General features: G+C 43.5%; 1 protein-coding gene and 1 long non-coding RNA gene across 3 annotated transcripts; one reads left to right on the top strand and one right to left on the bottom strand.

The window, feature by feature from the left end:
* Positions 1-5,658: 5,658 nt before the first annotated feature.
* On the bottom strand, positions 5,659-10,771 carry SRSF5 (serine and arginine rich splicing factor 5). 2 transcript variants are annotated; one of them, XM_039538030.1, is made up of 8 exons: positions 10,627-10,771; positions 9,770-9,921; positions 8,895-8,965; positions 8,600-8,698; positions 8,245-8,314; positions 6,982-7,055; positions 6,590-6,700; positions 5,659-6,418 (listed from the first exon to the last, which is right to left on the bottom strand). In XM_039538030.1, the coding sequence occupies exons 2-8, from the start codon at positions 9,893-9,895 to the stop codon at positions 6,169-6,171; spliced, it is 801 nt and encodes a 266-aa protein (XP_039393964.1). In that variant the 5' UTR covers positions 9,896-9,921; positions 10,627-10,771; the 3' UTR covers positions 5,659-6,168. The 2 variants fall into 2 exon arrangements, with proteins under 2 accessions (XP_039393964.1, XP_039393966.1); XM_039538032.1 differs by lacking the exon at positions 10,627-10,771 and adding an exon at positions 10,022-10,042.
* Positions 10,772-10,862: 91 nt separating this feature from the next.
* LOC120404932 lies at positions 10,863-12,729 on the top strand. Its single transcript, XR_005598264.1, has 2 exons — positions 10,863-10,931; positions 11,474-12,729. It is a non-coding gene; the product is annotated as an uncharacterized LOC120404932 (long non-coding RNA).
* Positions 12,730-15,678: the final 2,949 nt, after the last annotated feature.

Consider the following 15,678-nt stretch of genomic DNA (forward strand, 5'->3'; position numbering starts at 1 on the left):
TAGAAGCTCTATAGCATGAGAAGCTTTTCACCTTTATATTTTGTTACCCAGTCCTGGCCAGTAACATCATGATTATTACCATCTGACAACTGTCAGGTCACTGTGACAGCATGCAACTCTTTGTGACACATCGTCCTAGGACTGCTCTGCCTCAGTTTACCCCATACATACTATGGGCTATTCCAGCCATAGTATCAGCCAGCCAAGGGACCTAAACACATCCAGCCCCCTTCCAGGAAAAGGAATCTTTCAAAAACAAAGTCTCAAAAGATACAGAACAAAGGAATCATCTGCCCAGCCAGGCTCTACCAGTGTTGAAATTGCCAGCCATTGCACACTGGCTCTGCATCTCTCCAATAGTTTAGTTTTGTAGGAGCAGCAAGTGTGGCTACCTGAGTCCGAGTCTGGCCTTTAACCCTTTCTAGCACAGGATGGGACCATTTTACCCCATCACAGTGGCCTACAAAAATAAGTTGTGTCATTGAAGTTCTTAATTAACATGAATTCACTTACCTCTGCCAGCTGGTGCTCTTCTGGACCAATATACAAGTTTAGGACAGGAAGCGAAGAATGCTTAATCCAAATGAGTGGACTGCTTTTTGGTGAGGTTGCAGAAAAGTATTGCAGCTGAGAGGGGAGACTGGTTGGAGTGTGTAAGCAAATTCAGCAGCTGCCTTTATGATTTAAAAAAATAAATGCTGTAGGCCAGTTTCATGGCAATAAGGACAGCTGTTCCAGTACTGTACCACTGCAGCTCTCCCTCTGGGGTTCAGGTGGGGAACAACTTCAAAACCCATTGAGTCTTACAGGGACGGACTACTTGGGAGAGCCACTGCCACTCGAGCAGAACATCTAGCAGCCATCTTAGTCCTGCCCCTGCCCTAGCCAGCTGGCTCCACCTACTTTGGGAGGCAGAGCAGAAGTTGATTTGCACCTTGGCGTGCAGTAATGGTTTGTCATGTTTTGTAAATGCAGCTAGTTTACTGATAGACACTTTCTTTTAAATGGAAAAGCAGTGTGCACTGGAAGCATACAAAAAGGTGACATTTTCCACTTACTGTTAAATGGACTCTTTTCTAAAAATTCCATGCAAATCAAAGTCTGGTTCATGAAATGACTTGAAACAAAATAGCTCCAGGTTGTTTTTTTTTTTTGGGGGGGGGGGGGAGAGAAGGGGGAGCTTGCTACTTTTATTTTGCACTGCTGTCCCTTGGGCTTCTTTGAGATCTAGAGGGCCAAGCATCGCTCAATGCAATATAGGAATCCCTGCATTACAGCAACCATTCATCTTTCCTGCAGCATCACCTTCCAGTGATACGGGTTGGACAATGTGGTCTCAACTTTTTCCCTCCCCCCACCTCTTCTTTAGATACAGCAAAAGTGATCTACACAGCTGTGGATGATATTGCACAAGAAATAGAACCACCAGCAAAATAGGTGGATACTACAGAAGCACCACAACTCAGATACACCCACCAGTGCTCCAGGTTATAGCTTCTGCACCATTTGCTGAACTCCACCAGTTTTGCATAAAATGTGCACCAATGTTGCTTTTAAAACAAAGGTGTGAGCAGATCCTCTTACAGGCCCACTGCCCCCTCTCCTCCATTGGATGTTCTCCAGAAAGGGCACCAAGTGCCACAGGCTATAGCAGGGGTCAGCAACCTTTCAGAAGTGGTGTGCCGAGTCTTCATTTATTTACTCTAATTTAAGGTTTTGCGTAACAGTAACACATTTTAACATTTTTAGGAAGTCTTTTTCTATCAGTCTATAATATATAACTAAACTATTGTTGTATGTAAAGTAAATAAGGTTTTTTAAATATTTAAGAAGTTTCATTTAAAATTAAGTTAAAATGCAGAGCCTGCCCCCCGGACCCAGGCCAGGACCAGGCAGTGTGAGTGCCACTGAAAATCAATTTGTGTGCTGCCTTCGGCAGACATGCCATGTTGCCTACCCCTGGGCTATAGTTTGAGAGACTCAATGGACTAACCAATTTTTGGTCATCTCCAAAAACATTCATTTTTGGCTGATGAAGAAATGGTGCAGTCCATCCCAGTGAGCTCTCTCCAAGTTTCCCATAAGCTCTGTGCCAGAGACCTTGGAACCAATATCATGACATAGCTTATTATTGGTTGCTACCATGAATGGAGCCAGAGCCATTCATTCGAGTTGTTTTTCTGTGCATATGCTTTTGCGCCTCTCACACAAAATTCTTTCAGAAGTTCTCTAATTGACATCTAAAAGCTAGTCTGGAATTTTCTCAACACAGGATCGACAAATGAAAAGTGACCAAACGTAGTTTAGGAGTCCTTTACTACTATCAATCACAGGCACTCCCCTTCACCCCAGCAGTTTTGTACACGTAAGGTCCCCAAACCATAGGCACTAGAGCCCCAAAACATGACCTGCAGCCAACCTTATGGTTTCTATAATTTAACATGGGGAGGTTTCTAAAATACTTCTAAGGCTGACCCTAATGTCTGACTGCCTCATACACTTAAAGGCTATTATCCACATCTTATAAAAGGAGAACTGAGGCACACAGAAGCTAAGTGACTTTCCCAAAAGTCACATGTCAGTGGCAGAGCAAGAAACTGAACCTGGGTTTGCCTCATCCTAAGCTAGTACCCTAACTGCTAGACTGGTCTACCCAAGGACAGTACCACCTGTCCCAAAGTGCTTTGTGTTGTAGGAACACTCCAGCATCTGACATAATACTGAACTTTGAAAGCAAATCAACATTAACTATGCCACAAGGCCATACAGTCAGTAACAAGGCAGCCTTAGAACTCAGAAGCTCCAGGTTTGCAGTTCTGTGCTCAGACCAGTGGTTCACTGTACCTCAAAGTAAAATAATTTAATATTGAGCATATTAAAAAAACCACCATTCAATAAAGCCACAAACTTTTGACTTACAATTGCTGTAGTTTTGATACATTATGTAAACTAGAGGCCAATAGCCCTTGGTGATGCAAAGGACGAGAACTCTTTTTGCACACTGTGCCTGGTTCAGTCCCCACTGAAGTGAACCAGAGCCTTTCCGCTGACTTCCATTATGGTGGTACCCATCATAGTCCTAAAGCTCTTTAGAAGCAAGTTATCTTTAGCCACTGACCAGTTGTCCAATGGCTGTCTCACTTGCATTCCAAAGACCTTTATCCCACACACTACTGGATAAAGCTTTCCGAAATGCAGCAACTGCATATGGTTCATGTCCCTTTATAGCCGAAATATCCTGGGATAGAGTTTAAAGATTTCACTAACTCTGCCAACCCCCACCATTTAAAACTCAGACCCTCCCCCCACTACCACCCTCCCCCCCCAAAAAAGCATGGGATTGCCTTAATCATGTGGGCTTGGTGGACCACCATGAGTCCTCATATAGGAGCCATCTTCCTTGAGGGCAGATGGATTTCAGCCCCTTGGAAACAGTGTTTACTGTCTTCACTGGGAGCAGCCTGTGACCAGCTGGGTCTTTAGCTCCACTCACATTAGCAGCAGCCATATTAGTCAAGAAATAAGCTTAATAAAAACAGACTCAGTCAGGAAAACCCTTATAAAACACCACATATACTTTGGGAGCAGAGGCCTGACAGAAGCCTGCTGTGGATTTTAAGAGTCTGCTCTGTTAACATAACAGTGTAAGCACAAGTTGAACTATGTATGTGTAAGAATTGTAGTGTAACCATGTTTGCAAGACCAAGAAAAGTGACAAAAGCTAGAAGGCCAGTTTGAACTAACACTAAACCTGTATGGAGAGGAAGAAAGTTCAGATGGAAATGAGAAACTAATACATATACATAAGAGATGTTTATGTAACAAAAGGTAGGTTAAACCTGTATTGTCTAGTGCTGGAAGCAACAGATGAGGTCATGCAACTGAGCTTCCCATTTGTAACTGAATGCTACTGAGTGTTTGCCTTAATAAAGATTATTAGATACACCTGCTAAGTGACTAAAGCCAACAATATATTGCAAGTCTTGCAGTAACACTGAATTGGTACTACCACCCTTGGAAGAAACTTTTTTTAGGGTGTAAGTGTGCAAACAAACAAAAAGTAGAAAAAGTCTGCCTCACTTTAATTGATAAAGGGACAGCATTTTCAGCGCCAAGTATGCAACCCTTTGCAACAAGAAGTAAGTATATTTAAGGTATCACTTCTTTTAAAGCATAAGGCAAGTCCTGTTTTTTCACTGTCTGAAATCTTAACTGCAACAAATCTGTGACCACCTAGAACTGTCAGTGACCTGTGGACACATAAAATGGCAATGGTAGCAATGACAGAACTCTTGAGCCAGAGCCTACAACTGGAGCTGGTTAGCAGTATATAGCCTCTATTACATGCAGTTAGGACAAGTTGCATACAAATGTATTTCCCCAGAATGTCCTATATTATGACTGAACCCCAAGAGATGGCAGTTAGTTATGGATCATTATTTCTAGTATTGGACACTCTGATAATTGTTAGAAAACAAAAATTCACAAGTCACTTGAGTTTAAAGCAGACCTCAGCCTACTTGGCAAAGAGTTACATCTATATAGCTTTCTAGGTCATGGCAAAGTGCTCTGCGACTGCTGAGACCCTAACCCAAAATGAAGAAATATTGCCTGGAAATTTCACATCAGCTAACACCAATCTGAGGTTTTATGAAAATCTATAGTGCTCTGAAAAAGGCTCCCACTTTCTGATCAATACCACTAAATACCTCAGTGAGCTCCACCTCCCTATCCTAAAACAAGGCCCCACTACCCCAAGAACTGCTCCTGCTTCCTACCAGCTTTTTAAGTACCGGGGCATATACCACAAGTATATAGCTACAAGTACCCACGTTTTAAGTGTTTCCTCTTTTCAAGTTCAAGCTTGCATGCTTAATGGCCTTTTCCTGTTACCTTTGCAGCTTGAAAGGAGTAAGAGCATCCATTTTACGCCCAACTTTTATCACCACTAGTTTCTCAATGCCCCTACCTCTCTGAACATAAAAGGCAGACTTTCAGTGATAAGGTTCCATGTATATGTGGGTAGGCACCATGTGACATGAAAAAAAAAAAGAGGCAGGGTAGCTTATAAGAACAGCCATACTGAGTGAGACCAAAGGCCCATCTAGCCCAGTATCCAGTCTTCCAACAGTGGCCAATGCCAGGTGCCTCAGAGGTAATGAGCAGAAGAGGCAATCAAGCAATCCACCCAATAGCCCATTCCCAGCTTCTGGCAGAGGCTACAATCCCTGTCCATCCCAGCTAATAGCTCCCTTAATAGCTATCCTAAAAAAGAACCCATCTAGTTCTTTTTTGAGCCCTGTTAGTCTTGGCCTTCACATCATCTTCTGGCAGAGTTCCACGCTATGTATTTATGAAGAAATACTTCCTTTTGTTTTAAACCCGCTGTCTATTAATCTCATTTGGTGAGCCCTAAGGGTTATAAGGGCCACCACACACTTCCACACCAGTCATGATTTTATAGACCTCTGTCACATTACCCCTGAAGTCATGTCAAAATTGACAAGTCCTAGTATCATTAGTTCAAAAGCCCTGAGCTCCCACCCATCAGACAAAATGAATTCCTTTTGTTAAATGAGCTGTGTCATTAGACCTGAACATATAGATGTTTGGGTTCAAGTGTTGAGTGAAGAGTCATTTTAAATGAAAACGAAACAGTTTTTAAAATTAAAGGTTTATTATCAATCTTGAGCAGCATAGTCTATTTTGCTGACTCAACTGAAAACAATTGTTGGAAGCACAAAAAACCCTCTGATATAAAGCTTTATGTACAGCACAGATGTAGAGCTCTTAAATGTCTAAAGCTATTAGTTTAATTGAAGACATTAAACTAATCTTGAATTACCATTCACATGTTTGAATACACTGGGAACTAAAACGTTCAGATTTTATTTTTTGAGTACAAAAAAATTGAAGTTATTAGCTTTAGTTATAAAGAGCTCTGCCCAAATACACAAACTATACACTTGACATCCACAAAAATGTGAGCAAGAAAAGGATTATCAAAAGACATTTAATACATTTATTTCATACCCCGCAGTGGTCCATATCTACAAAGTTGTCCCTCCCCCACATCCAAACCCTTCCCCACAGAAAAATCACATACTTACCACAAGTTTTAGCAAGTATGCTTTAAAAAAGGCCCCCCGGGCAAGTTACTTATATAGTTCAATTTCCACTGTCAACGGATCTGGACCTTGACCGAGACCTCTGCCGATCCACAGATGCTGGAGATTTTGATCTACTAGAAGAACCTCGTTTCTGGCTCTTCTCAGGCATTGGAGACCTACTAACTGAACGAGACTTGCTACGGCTCCTACTCCTGGACCTGGTGTAAGACTTGCGGCTTCGGGAACGAGAACGGCTGCGAGACCTGGACGAGCTCCTGCTACGGGAACGAGACCTGCTTCTGGACCTACTAATGAAGTTATACAAACCAGAGTTAGCTACTAAGTACTGATATTGCAATACAATAGCAATGTAAAATTCTGAGTGCTTTGTGTCAAGCAGATATGAGTGTTCACAAGGAAATTTCAAATTCTATTTTAGTCTGTACTTCAGCATCATTTGGAGGTTTAAAAACTCATACCTGTGTCTTTTGCTGCCTTCAATTAGTTTAATTTTCCTTCCATTGATTTCTTTGCCAGAGAGCTTTTCAATAGCATTCTTTAAGTCACTGTAAGAGGCAAACTCAACCACCCTTTAAAAAAATAAAAAAAAATAAAAACATTATTCACATTAAGTGCCAGGAATTACCTAGCCCATGTGCCAGATCTTTAAGTTTTGCTATAAGATTTACTGACATGAATGAGTCAACCAATGAACTGTTCATTAATATTTGTTTTATTGAAATCTCATGGGACTGTTTCAACTCAAGCTGTGGGCACCCATTAAGACTGCTGAAACTAGATTCAGTATTTAGAAATGTTGAATGTTCATTACTAGATTCAGATAAGTTTGAGAGAAGTTTTGAATACTTACCCTTCATTTAGCTTAGGCCTGTGTGCATCTGCAAAGGTTACTTCCCCAGCTTGTCTCATGAAGTCTTTGAGATCCTAACATGAGACCAAATTTGTTATGCAAAGAAACAGAACTACTGTTTACATATATAAAAAAGGTAAGAACATGACTACTGAAAGAGAAGATGTTAGATAAATTACAAACATGGCACTTGCCATACTTGTATTCTATCAAAATTGAATTATTGAATTATCTACATCAGGGCACGAAATAAATGAAAATAGCACATTGCTTTAAGCAAAATGCTGATAATTTTAACATTAAAGAAAGTATTAGTCTATATATGGAACTGAGTGCATATTACCTACATATTTTTGAAGTATAAAAAGAGACTGCAATAGAATAAGCCTTATGTTTATACAGAATGTTTACAATACACCAGTTATTTTGTGCCCCATATGTCATAAAAATATAGTTTACTTTACCTTCATTAAAATTTCCCTAGGCTAGCCAAGCAGCAAACTGCATTAAGCGATCGAAGATACCGTCATGATATATGCCCGACTGGCTCTTCGCCACCCATTTGAAGAACACTACCCAGTCGATGGAAGCCTTTAATCGCACAGCCCTCCCTATTAGCAGACTACTGACGGATGCAGACATTTTCTACTCTTGTGGAGTTATCAAGGACCACTTTACTGCGATCAGGATTCCAACGACCGACCACCTAATTTCGTATCTTTCAACTCTTTTCGACCAGGACCTCTTATTCGGAAGCGTTACAGGAGGAACAGCTCTCAACTTAAGGATCAGATCTCGTTAACTCTCTGGGATCGCTGCAAACTGGCACTTTAAGGAAGTGCATCGATTACGTCTAGACCAGCAAACACAGATCTAGAGGTGGCCAACTGCTACATTGTAGGAGCTGACTGGAAAAGTCAACCAGGCCCAACCAAGAGTGACCAAGACAACGATTAGGATAACCCACAGGCACTCCTCGTCATAAGGCCAACGACACAGATAGGCTGGCAAATAAAGGGTTTAATATGTGGTTAAAATTGATTTTGAACAAGAAAAAAATATATAAATATATATTTATAAATTTCCTAATATTTACACTGAATATTTACATATTACATTAGTTCTGAAAATACCTTAGTTATTTAAGATTACATTAATAATTTTCCAAATATATTTTATTAAAATATTTTTAGTAAAAAATATATATTTTACATTACATACCTATTAAATGAAGTCAAAATAGTCAATTATGTTTTAACAAACCTGCCAGCTGACTCGGGAAGACAGATTCTCTACTATCAGACGGTTTTCTGTTCGTACAGGTGGGGCATTTCTGTGTGGAAAGATATTTAGTTTCATCTAGAGCATTTAAAGTCAAGGACACTAAAATTTCAAGTAAGTTTTGCAGGACCAATGAAAAAATGTTGAGGTTTAAAACTGGGTACTCGGATATAAAATATAAACTACAAAGTAACCTTCTATAAAATAAGCCAGAACATGCCTATTTCATGTTCAATTCAAATGCTTCGGGGGAAGGGGGGGGGGGACGACTGTCAGATGGTGGTATGACACACACTTAACTGGACCATATTCATTAAGACTATTCAACTATACATACCTCCTGTCATTACGTGGACGTCGGCTACTAAAGCGATCAGAGTATCGCCCTCTGCCTCTGCCACCTCTGGAACGGGCCCGTGCATGTTCAATTGTAACCCTGGAAGAAAACAGGACTCCATTTCACCTGCGTACCCTTTGTTACAAGCTTGTGTGCTTTTGTTAATGAGAAATACAAGAGAACTTATGTTCGTATTTTATATGAAGAGTAGTTTAGCAGTTTGATTTACTCTAGTTTTATTTTAAAGCTGCATATGAAGCAGCATACTGAATGCTACTAACATCAAGACACTTACCTCTCACTGCAGAGCTCCTTTCCATCCAGTTCATAGACTGCATCATCTGCATCCCTTGGATCCTCAAATTCCTATTTCATAAAACACCATCTTTGATACAGACATTTAACTAAAAAACATATGCAATCTACCTAATTGTTAGAGATTACTACAGCCTTATAAAAGAAAGCATTAAAAGCAGGTCTCCAGTTTATGAAACTAAGCCTTAGCCCACACTAGGAAATTAAGCTGGTACAACTATACCACTGGGGTGTGTGAAAAATCCATACCTCTGACCATGCAATTAAACCAACTTTAACCCCAGTGTAGGCGGAGCTAGGTTGACAGGAGACTGACTGACCTACCACCTTTTAGGGAGGTGGATTACCTACACTGACAGAAGCCCTGCAGTTGGCATAGGTGGTATCTTCACTGAACCACTGCAGTGGTTTAATGTATACAAACCTTAAACTACAGCAAAAATGATTATACATATTACATTACTAGTAAAAACCTTAACTTTTTGGACAAAAAATTAATGGAAGTGAAGCTTACAGGCTGCATTTCAGCATATTTGTATTGCACCATAAACTCATCACAGACAAGCAAAATCTGTTACCCCTACCCCAACTTCCAGCCATCCCAATTTAAACAAAAAAGCAAAAACAAAACAAAAAAAGCGTGCAAAATTACATGTTTTATTGGACTAGAACGATGCTTCAACTACTTGCTGGAAAGCAAACAGACTTAAATTAGGTCACTCCTTATCCAAGCAACGAATCTGCCTATTTCTCTCTCACCTACCAGGTAGATCTAGTGTATTTCAGGAACATTACAAGCTGCTGAAGGAACAGCAGCCTCTGCAGGGAGATGAGTTTTGCTGCAACAACTCTTACCACAAATCCGAAGCCCCTTTTCAGATCTATGTCCCGGATGCGTCCATATCCCTTGAAGAATCTCTCCACATCCTTCTCCCGGGCTGCAGGGTTCAGCCTCCCGATGAATACGCGGCAGCCGCTCATGGTGTCGTTAGTCACAATTAAATCGGCTGTAAGAGAAGGAAGGAGACCATTAGCCGCGCCAGCCGAGAACTGCAGCGGGGGCGGGGATCGGACACCCGAAGACACCCCCCCACCACCCACACCCACCCCTCAGTCAGCTTTTGTCCGCCTCTCCCCGCCTCACGAGCCGCAACGCCCACCCCACCCTCACTGCGCAGCCGCAGAGGCCAGCCCTGTGCCGCAGTCTATAGAAAGTCCGAGAACATACGACCGGCCAGCCCCGCCCTCCCGCTCAGCTCCAATGGGAAACGGCCAAGTAAGACCCCACCCCTCTCCTCCACCAATCGGAACGAGCTATGCGCGCTCCCGCCCCACCCCCTGGTGACTTTCCTGCTGAGCTGTGACCCGCGCATGCGCGCACAGTTCTCGAGTTGAAGAAGAAAGCAGTAGAAGCCGCCATTTCCATTTCACAAAATGGCCGCCCGAGCCGCGCCCCAAAAGAACAGCAATGATCAGCACCCTCGCGCCGAGATTAGCACCCACCTCCCAGCGGTGGGAATTAAGCACCGGCGAGGACGCGACAGCAGCACCATGCCCTTCCTTCCCACTTCACTCCCCCAGACCGGAGACTGCCGTCCCCAGTAGCGCGCCTCCTCCACGCCTGGGACTTCCCCGTCCCGCGTTCCCCGCAATCTCCAGTCACAGCTCCCCACTCTTCTAGCCATAGCGGGGCCCGCCAGCCCCTCACCAACCTGCGCTACGATGATCTCGCGGTGCGTGCCGAGGCCAGACGGGTACGCGAGGAGGGTGCTCAGTCACTCACTGGCCCGATCCTTCCTCTAGGGCGTCTAGCTCCCGACTGGCGAGTCCGCTGCGTAGCTGCGCCACAAAATGGAGGGTGCTAGCGCGTGACGTTTCACCACGTGACCCACCTCCGGCTCCCCCATGGGTGGATAGGCGGGGGGGTGGGGCCCTTCTTGGCAGAGAGAATCTAGGTCACCGGGTAGGCGGGGCTTGTCTAGGCGCCCCCCGAGTCGGGCCCGGCGCGGCTCTGCCTGTGAGTCCGGGGGCTGAGGCGCTGGGCCTGGAGCAGCCGTGGGGCTCCGCCAGGCCCGTGGAGAGCAACGCTGGCCGGGCACATCCAGTCCCCCCATTTCTTTATTTACACCGCCCGCCCGGTGCCCGTCCCACCCCCGGCGGCCCTGCGCGTCTCGCGGCAGTTGCTGGGTCACGTGCGTTTTCACACCGTGACTAACTCCAGGGCCTGGAGGAGCCTGCGGGCTGGCCTGGGAGAGGCCCCTGGAGCTTGGCGGGGGCCCATCAAGTCCAGCGCGGTAGCAGCGCGGCCCGTAAAGCGGGCCCGGGCCTCCCCTGCACGCTCGGCACAGGAGTCAGGCGAAAATCTCCCCCTTTTCCAGCTCGGGGCAGCCCTAACGGGCGGGGAGAGCTTCAGGCTGCCCTAGGCCCTCCCTTGGCGACATTTCCCCGCTCCCAAACGTCCTGCCTAGGGGCTGGCCCCCCTGACGGCGGAGGAGAGGGATTGGGGGGCGAGGTGCGACTGATCATATCTTTTATTGGCCCAACGTCTGTTCATTGCAGCGGGGTGATGAATCCGCTGCTGACCAGCCCAGCAAATCCAGCCTTGTTCTAGCATACAAAAGTCAGGGCCAGCTAGCTCCTTAAAAAGAGCGTTTGTTTCGCAAGATCCTTTACAAACATCAACAGTAACTTGAAGCAGTCTGTGTGCGAGCGAGAAAAAGCTGTAAAAAACTGTCCTGATAGAATAAAGCCTGGAATAAAAAGGGTTAAACGTCGCATCAGCCAGGAAGCCATCTTGGGGCTGCGGTGGAATACAAACAACTCTCTTTTCATCGTGCTTCCTAGCACAGTAGCGTAACTGAATCTGAAATAAGATGCTAAGCCAGTAGCCCAATATTTTGTTAACCCTTCTTGCTATCTTATCGTCTGATGATCTAACAAATTAAGAACTGCACCTCTGTTGAGCATCTCATGTTCAGGACAGCGACAGGAGTGAGTAAAGGCTTGCAGGAACTGAAAAGCAGTGTGCTCTTGCCCACCAGCCTGTTAAAACACTAAATTAAAAATAGATGATAGATCTAAATAATTAAGGTTAATTCAGAACCAAGCAAATAGTGACAAAGTAAAGACATAGGCCAACTTCAGCCCTGGTTTAGCTCCATTGATTTTAGAGATTAATTTGGCCTAGAGTTGTTTTTTAGTTTGGGTCCAGAGGAAGGCTGCAGTCAAGATAACAAATGTCCTCCTGGGTTCAAGAAGAAATCTGGAAGGTTTCTACAAGTGGAAGAAATCAGAAAGTTACAAAAAGAATTACGTTTAGTTGTTTCCTCTAATTTGGACTGAATTGTGGGAGAGGGGAACAGGTTCTTGCTGAGGGGCTGTGAAGCTAAAATATGAGACTGCCATGATGGGATGGGGCCTTTAACTCTTGGATATACCTTGAAAGATAGGAGTAAAAACTAAGACTCCATGCACATGTTAGGCAGAACTCACCGCTTTTTGATGGTGCTGGAAACAGAAGCAGAAATGTGTTTGAATTTCCTTCAATAATGAGTGGTGTTTTTTTTTTCTTCATTACTCCATTTTTTCCTGTCTCTTCACATTACTCTCTTTTCTTTGTTTCTCCATACCTTTATTTCCTTTTTTCTGCATTCCTGTTTTCCTCTATTCATACTTTCTCCCTTTTCCCTAACCTCTGTGTACTAGACTTCTCTATTGTTACCATTGGTGTACCTCCACTGGTGAGAGCGATAATGAAGTTCTTGTTTTAAAAGTCTCACTGAAATGGCAGAAATTAAAACACAACATAACCTTTGCATGCTCTTTGAATTTTTCATGGTATTTGATGAAAGTTGAATTGATACAGAGAATGTTTAAGGATGAATCATGGCAGTTTTTCACTGGATATTCTTTTTTTATTCATTTTGCAAGAAATCTAAAACCCTCTGCACTTGTCCTTTATCCACATTGATACTCTCTGTGTGGATTTCTGGTGAGTTAGATATACATTGATAGTGTTTGTCTACAGAACATTTATAACTCTTTAGCCATCATAGAAAAATGTGCACCAAGCTAAGCTTTTAGATTTTAATTTGATGAGAAATTTGCTGCCAGGTGGAGATCAAATGAGAAACTAACACGAGCTTAATCAAACTTGTTGTCTAGGGCAAAATCTTAATAGGGAGCATAATCTAAGAAAAAAGAGCAGCTCCAGAGACAAGTGGAAAAAAAACGTGTGAGTGCAACTGCATGAAAACTACCACCCAACTTCATAAAAACAAGCCAACCTTGCTTAGTGCATGCTGCTTTGGCAACCCCCTGGTTCCTTAATTATCTCTGACAGTTGTCTTCAGTGGAGGCTCATATTCACACAAGTTTCAATTAGGTTTAACCCAATGCATAACTAGGTTTAATCCAACCCATAATAATAGTGACCTCAGTAGCGTTAATGGAGAATAACTTCCCAAAGGCATGGAATATGTGACAGTTCATAACCATATGAGGTCACTGTTAAGGTTTTGCATTAGACTACAAGTTTGATGAAGTTGGGGGTACATAATGCTTTTTGGTATCAGTGGGAGATGGAAGCAGAGGGACTGTTGGGAAAAGATCAACAATAAAAAGAATGAGGAGTACTTGTGGCACCTTGGAGACTAACAAATTTATTTGAGCATAAGCTTTCATGGCCTAAAACCCACTTAATCGGATGCTTATGCTCAAATAAATTAGTTAGTCTGTAAGGTATCACAAGTACTCCTCGTTCTTTTTGCTGATACAGACTAACACAGCTACCACTCTGAAACATGCAACAGTAGTGAAGGTGGAAAGGAATGCACAAATCTTTCCCTTTAACAACTTAGAGTCTATACTAGAAAATTAGATCCACCTAACTGTGTCTTTCAGGGGTGTGAAAAATCCATACCCCCTGAGTGACATAATAAATCCAATGTAAGATCTAGTGTAGATCGCGCTAGGTTGATGGAAACATTTTTCCATTGACCTAGCTACCACCTCTCAGGGAGGTGGATTACCTACACTGATGGGAGAACCCCTAACATTGATGTAGGTAGTGTCTATACTGAGGTGCTATAGCACTCTACCTCCAGCTGCACCGCTGTAGCATTTCAAGTGTAGATAGACCCTAAATTCCATGCTTTTAAGGTTTTGGGTGGATAGAGTATGGCCTGCCACAACTGTTGGTAGTTTTGTGTGCTAATTTTAGAGAAACGTTAAACACAGTACTAAAGCGATTATGCTTCCACTACACAGCCCAGACAAACTGTGTTTAAACTGTGGTTATGATTAAAAATGGTTCTTGTAAACCAGCTAGACGAACAAAACACTGTTACAATACAAACGTTAGCAAAGCAGAATTATTTGCATATCAGGAGGAGAGAGTTTCACATGCATAGGTGGTGTCTATTCTTATCTGTAACCTCCAACACCCAAGGTCTTGTATTCCAAAAAAAATCAAGATGCAATTTCCTATACAGTCTGAGCAGCATGGAATTGTGTCTTAGGGCTGGTCTACACACAGTTTTGGACTGGTAAAACTACAGTGGTTTAGAACGGATATATTTAAAACAATACAGCCCTTTAATGTGGATGTAGTAATACCAGTATAAAAGTGTTTAGAATCAGAAATGTTTATTTTGTTAAATATATAGGAATAAGCTAACAAACTTTGTTAATGTAGAGCTAAGGTTACCCAGTGGTGTCCTGTGCCTTTCCAGAATGTCGAGGTCAGCAAAACTCAAACTTCTGAAAACCAAGAAATGAATTAGGGTACATACCCATGCAACCCTAAATCTGCCCTCCTGAAGCTGGCAGTGCCACGGGGAATTATTTGCATGCATTCCAGCTGAATTTACTGTATTAGGTGTAGCTATACTGAATGGTGTCAGGGGTTCTCGAACTTCATTGCACTGCAACCCCCTTCTGACAGCAAAAATTACTACATGACCCCAGGAGCGGGGACAGATGCCTGAGCCTGCCCAAGCCTCACCCCCCAGGGTTGAGGAGGCAAAGCGTGAGTCACACCACCCTAGGCAGGCAGGCCAAAGCCAAAGACCAACAGCTTCAGCCCCAGGCAGGGGGTCTATAACCTGAGCTTTGCCAACAAGGGCTTTGGCCCTGGCCCCAGACGATGGGGCTCGGGCTTTGGCCTTGAGCAATGGGGCTCAGGCTTCAGCCTCTGCCCCTAAGCCCAGCAAGTCTAATGCATTGGGATATAACATCAGCCCTGAGAACCCCATTAGAACAGTCACAACCCACTTTGGGGTCCCGACCCACAGTTTGAGAACCACTGGTGTAGGGATTTGTGAAGCAGCTTGGCAGAGCTATGAAAGGCAATCTGGGGGACTAACATCCAAGTGTGTGATCAAAGGAAAGGTGCATATGTACCCTGAGAGATTCAGTATGTCTTATGTCAGAACTGTGGTGCATAAGTATTATCAGTATCAGGGTACAGGGGTCTTGTTGCCAGGGGGATTGTCAGCCATTAGGTGGGAGATGAGTGTGATCTGTGGGATTAATGAATGGTAAGTGAATGTATAGTGTTAGATGGCATCATGTGCATAAGGGCGAAGGGGTTGTAAAATGAAATAGATGTGGTGGTCTTTCTTTAGAGTAGTCTTTGTGTTTGAGGGTAGGGCAGATACAAGTGCCCGAGGTGGGCAAACTTTTTGGCCTGAGGGCCAAATCTGGGAATAGAAATTGTATGGCGGGCCATGAATGCTCACAAAATTGGGGTTGGGATCTGGGAG

The sequence above is a fragment of the Mauremys reevesii genome, linkage group 4, assembly GCF_016161935.1.
Source record: "Mauremys reevesii isolate NIE-2019 linkage group 4, ASM1616193v1, whole genome shotgun sequence".
NCBI classification, from domain to species: domain Eukaryota; kingdom Metazoa; phylum Chordata; order Testudines; family Geoemydidae; genus Mauremys; species Mauremys reevesii.

What these genes read in the sequence shown, in the direction of transcription:
- SRSF5 (XM_039538030.1), bottom strand. Translation starts at nt 9,895, where the DNA reads ATGAGCGGCTGCCGCGTATTCATCGGGAGGCTGAACCCTGCAGCCCGG. An exon ending in AGGCCTAAGCTAAATGAAGG is followed by an intron (nt 6,701 to 6,981) that starts GTAAGTATTCAA and finishes ATTTTTTTAAAG; the next exon opens with GGTGGTTGAGTTTGCCTCTT. An exon ending in GAAGGCAGCAAAAGACACAG is followed by an intron (nt 6,419 to 6,589) that starts GTATGAGTTTTT and finishes TAACTTCATTAG; the next exon opens with TAGGTCCAGAAGCAGGTCTC.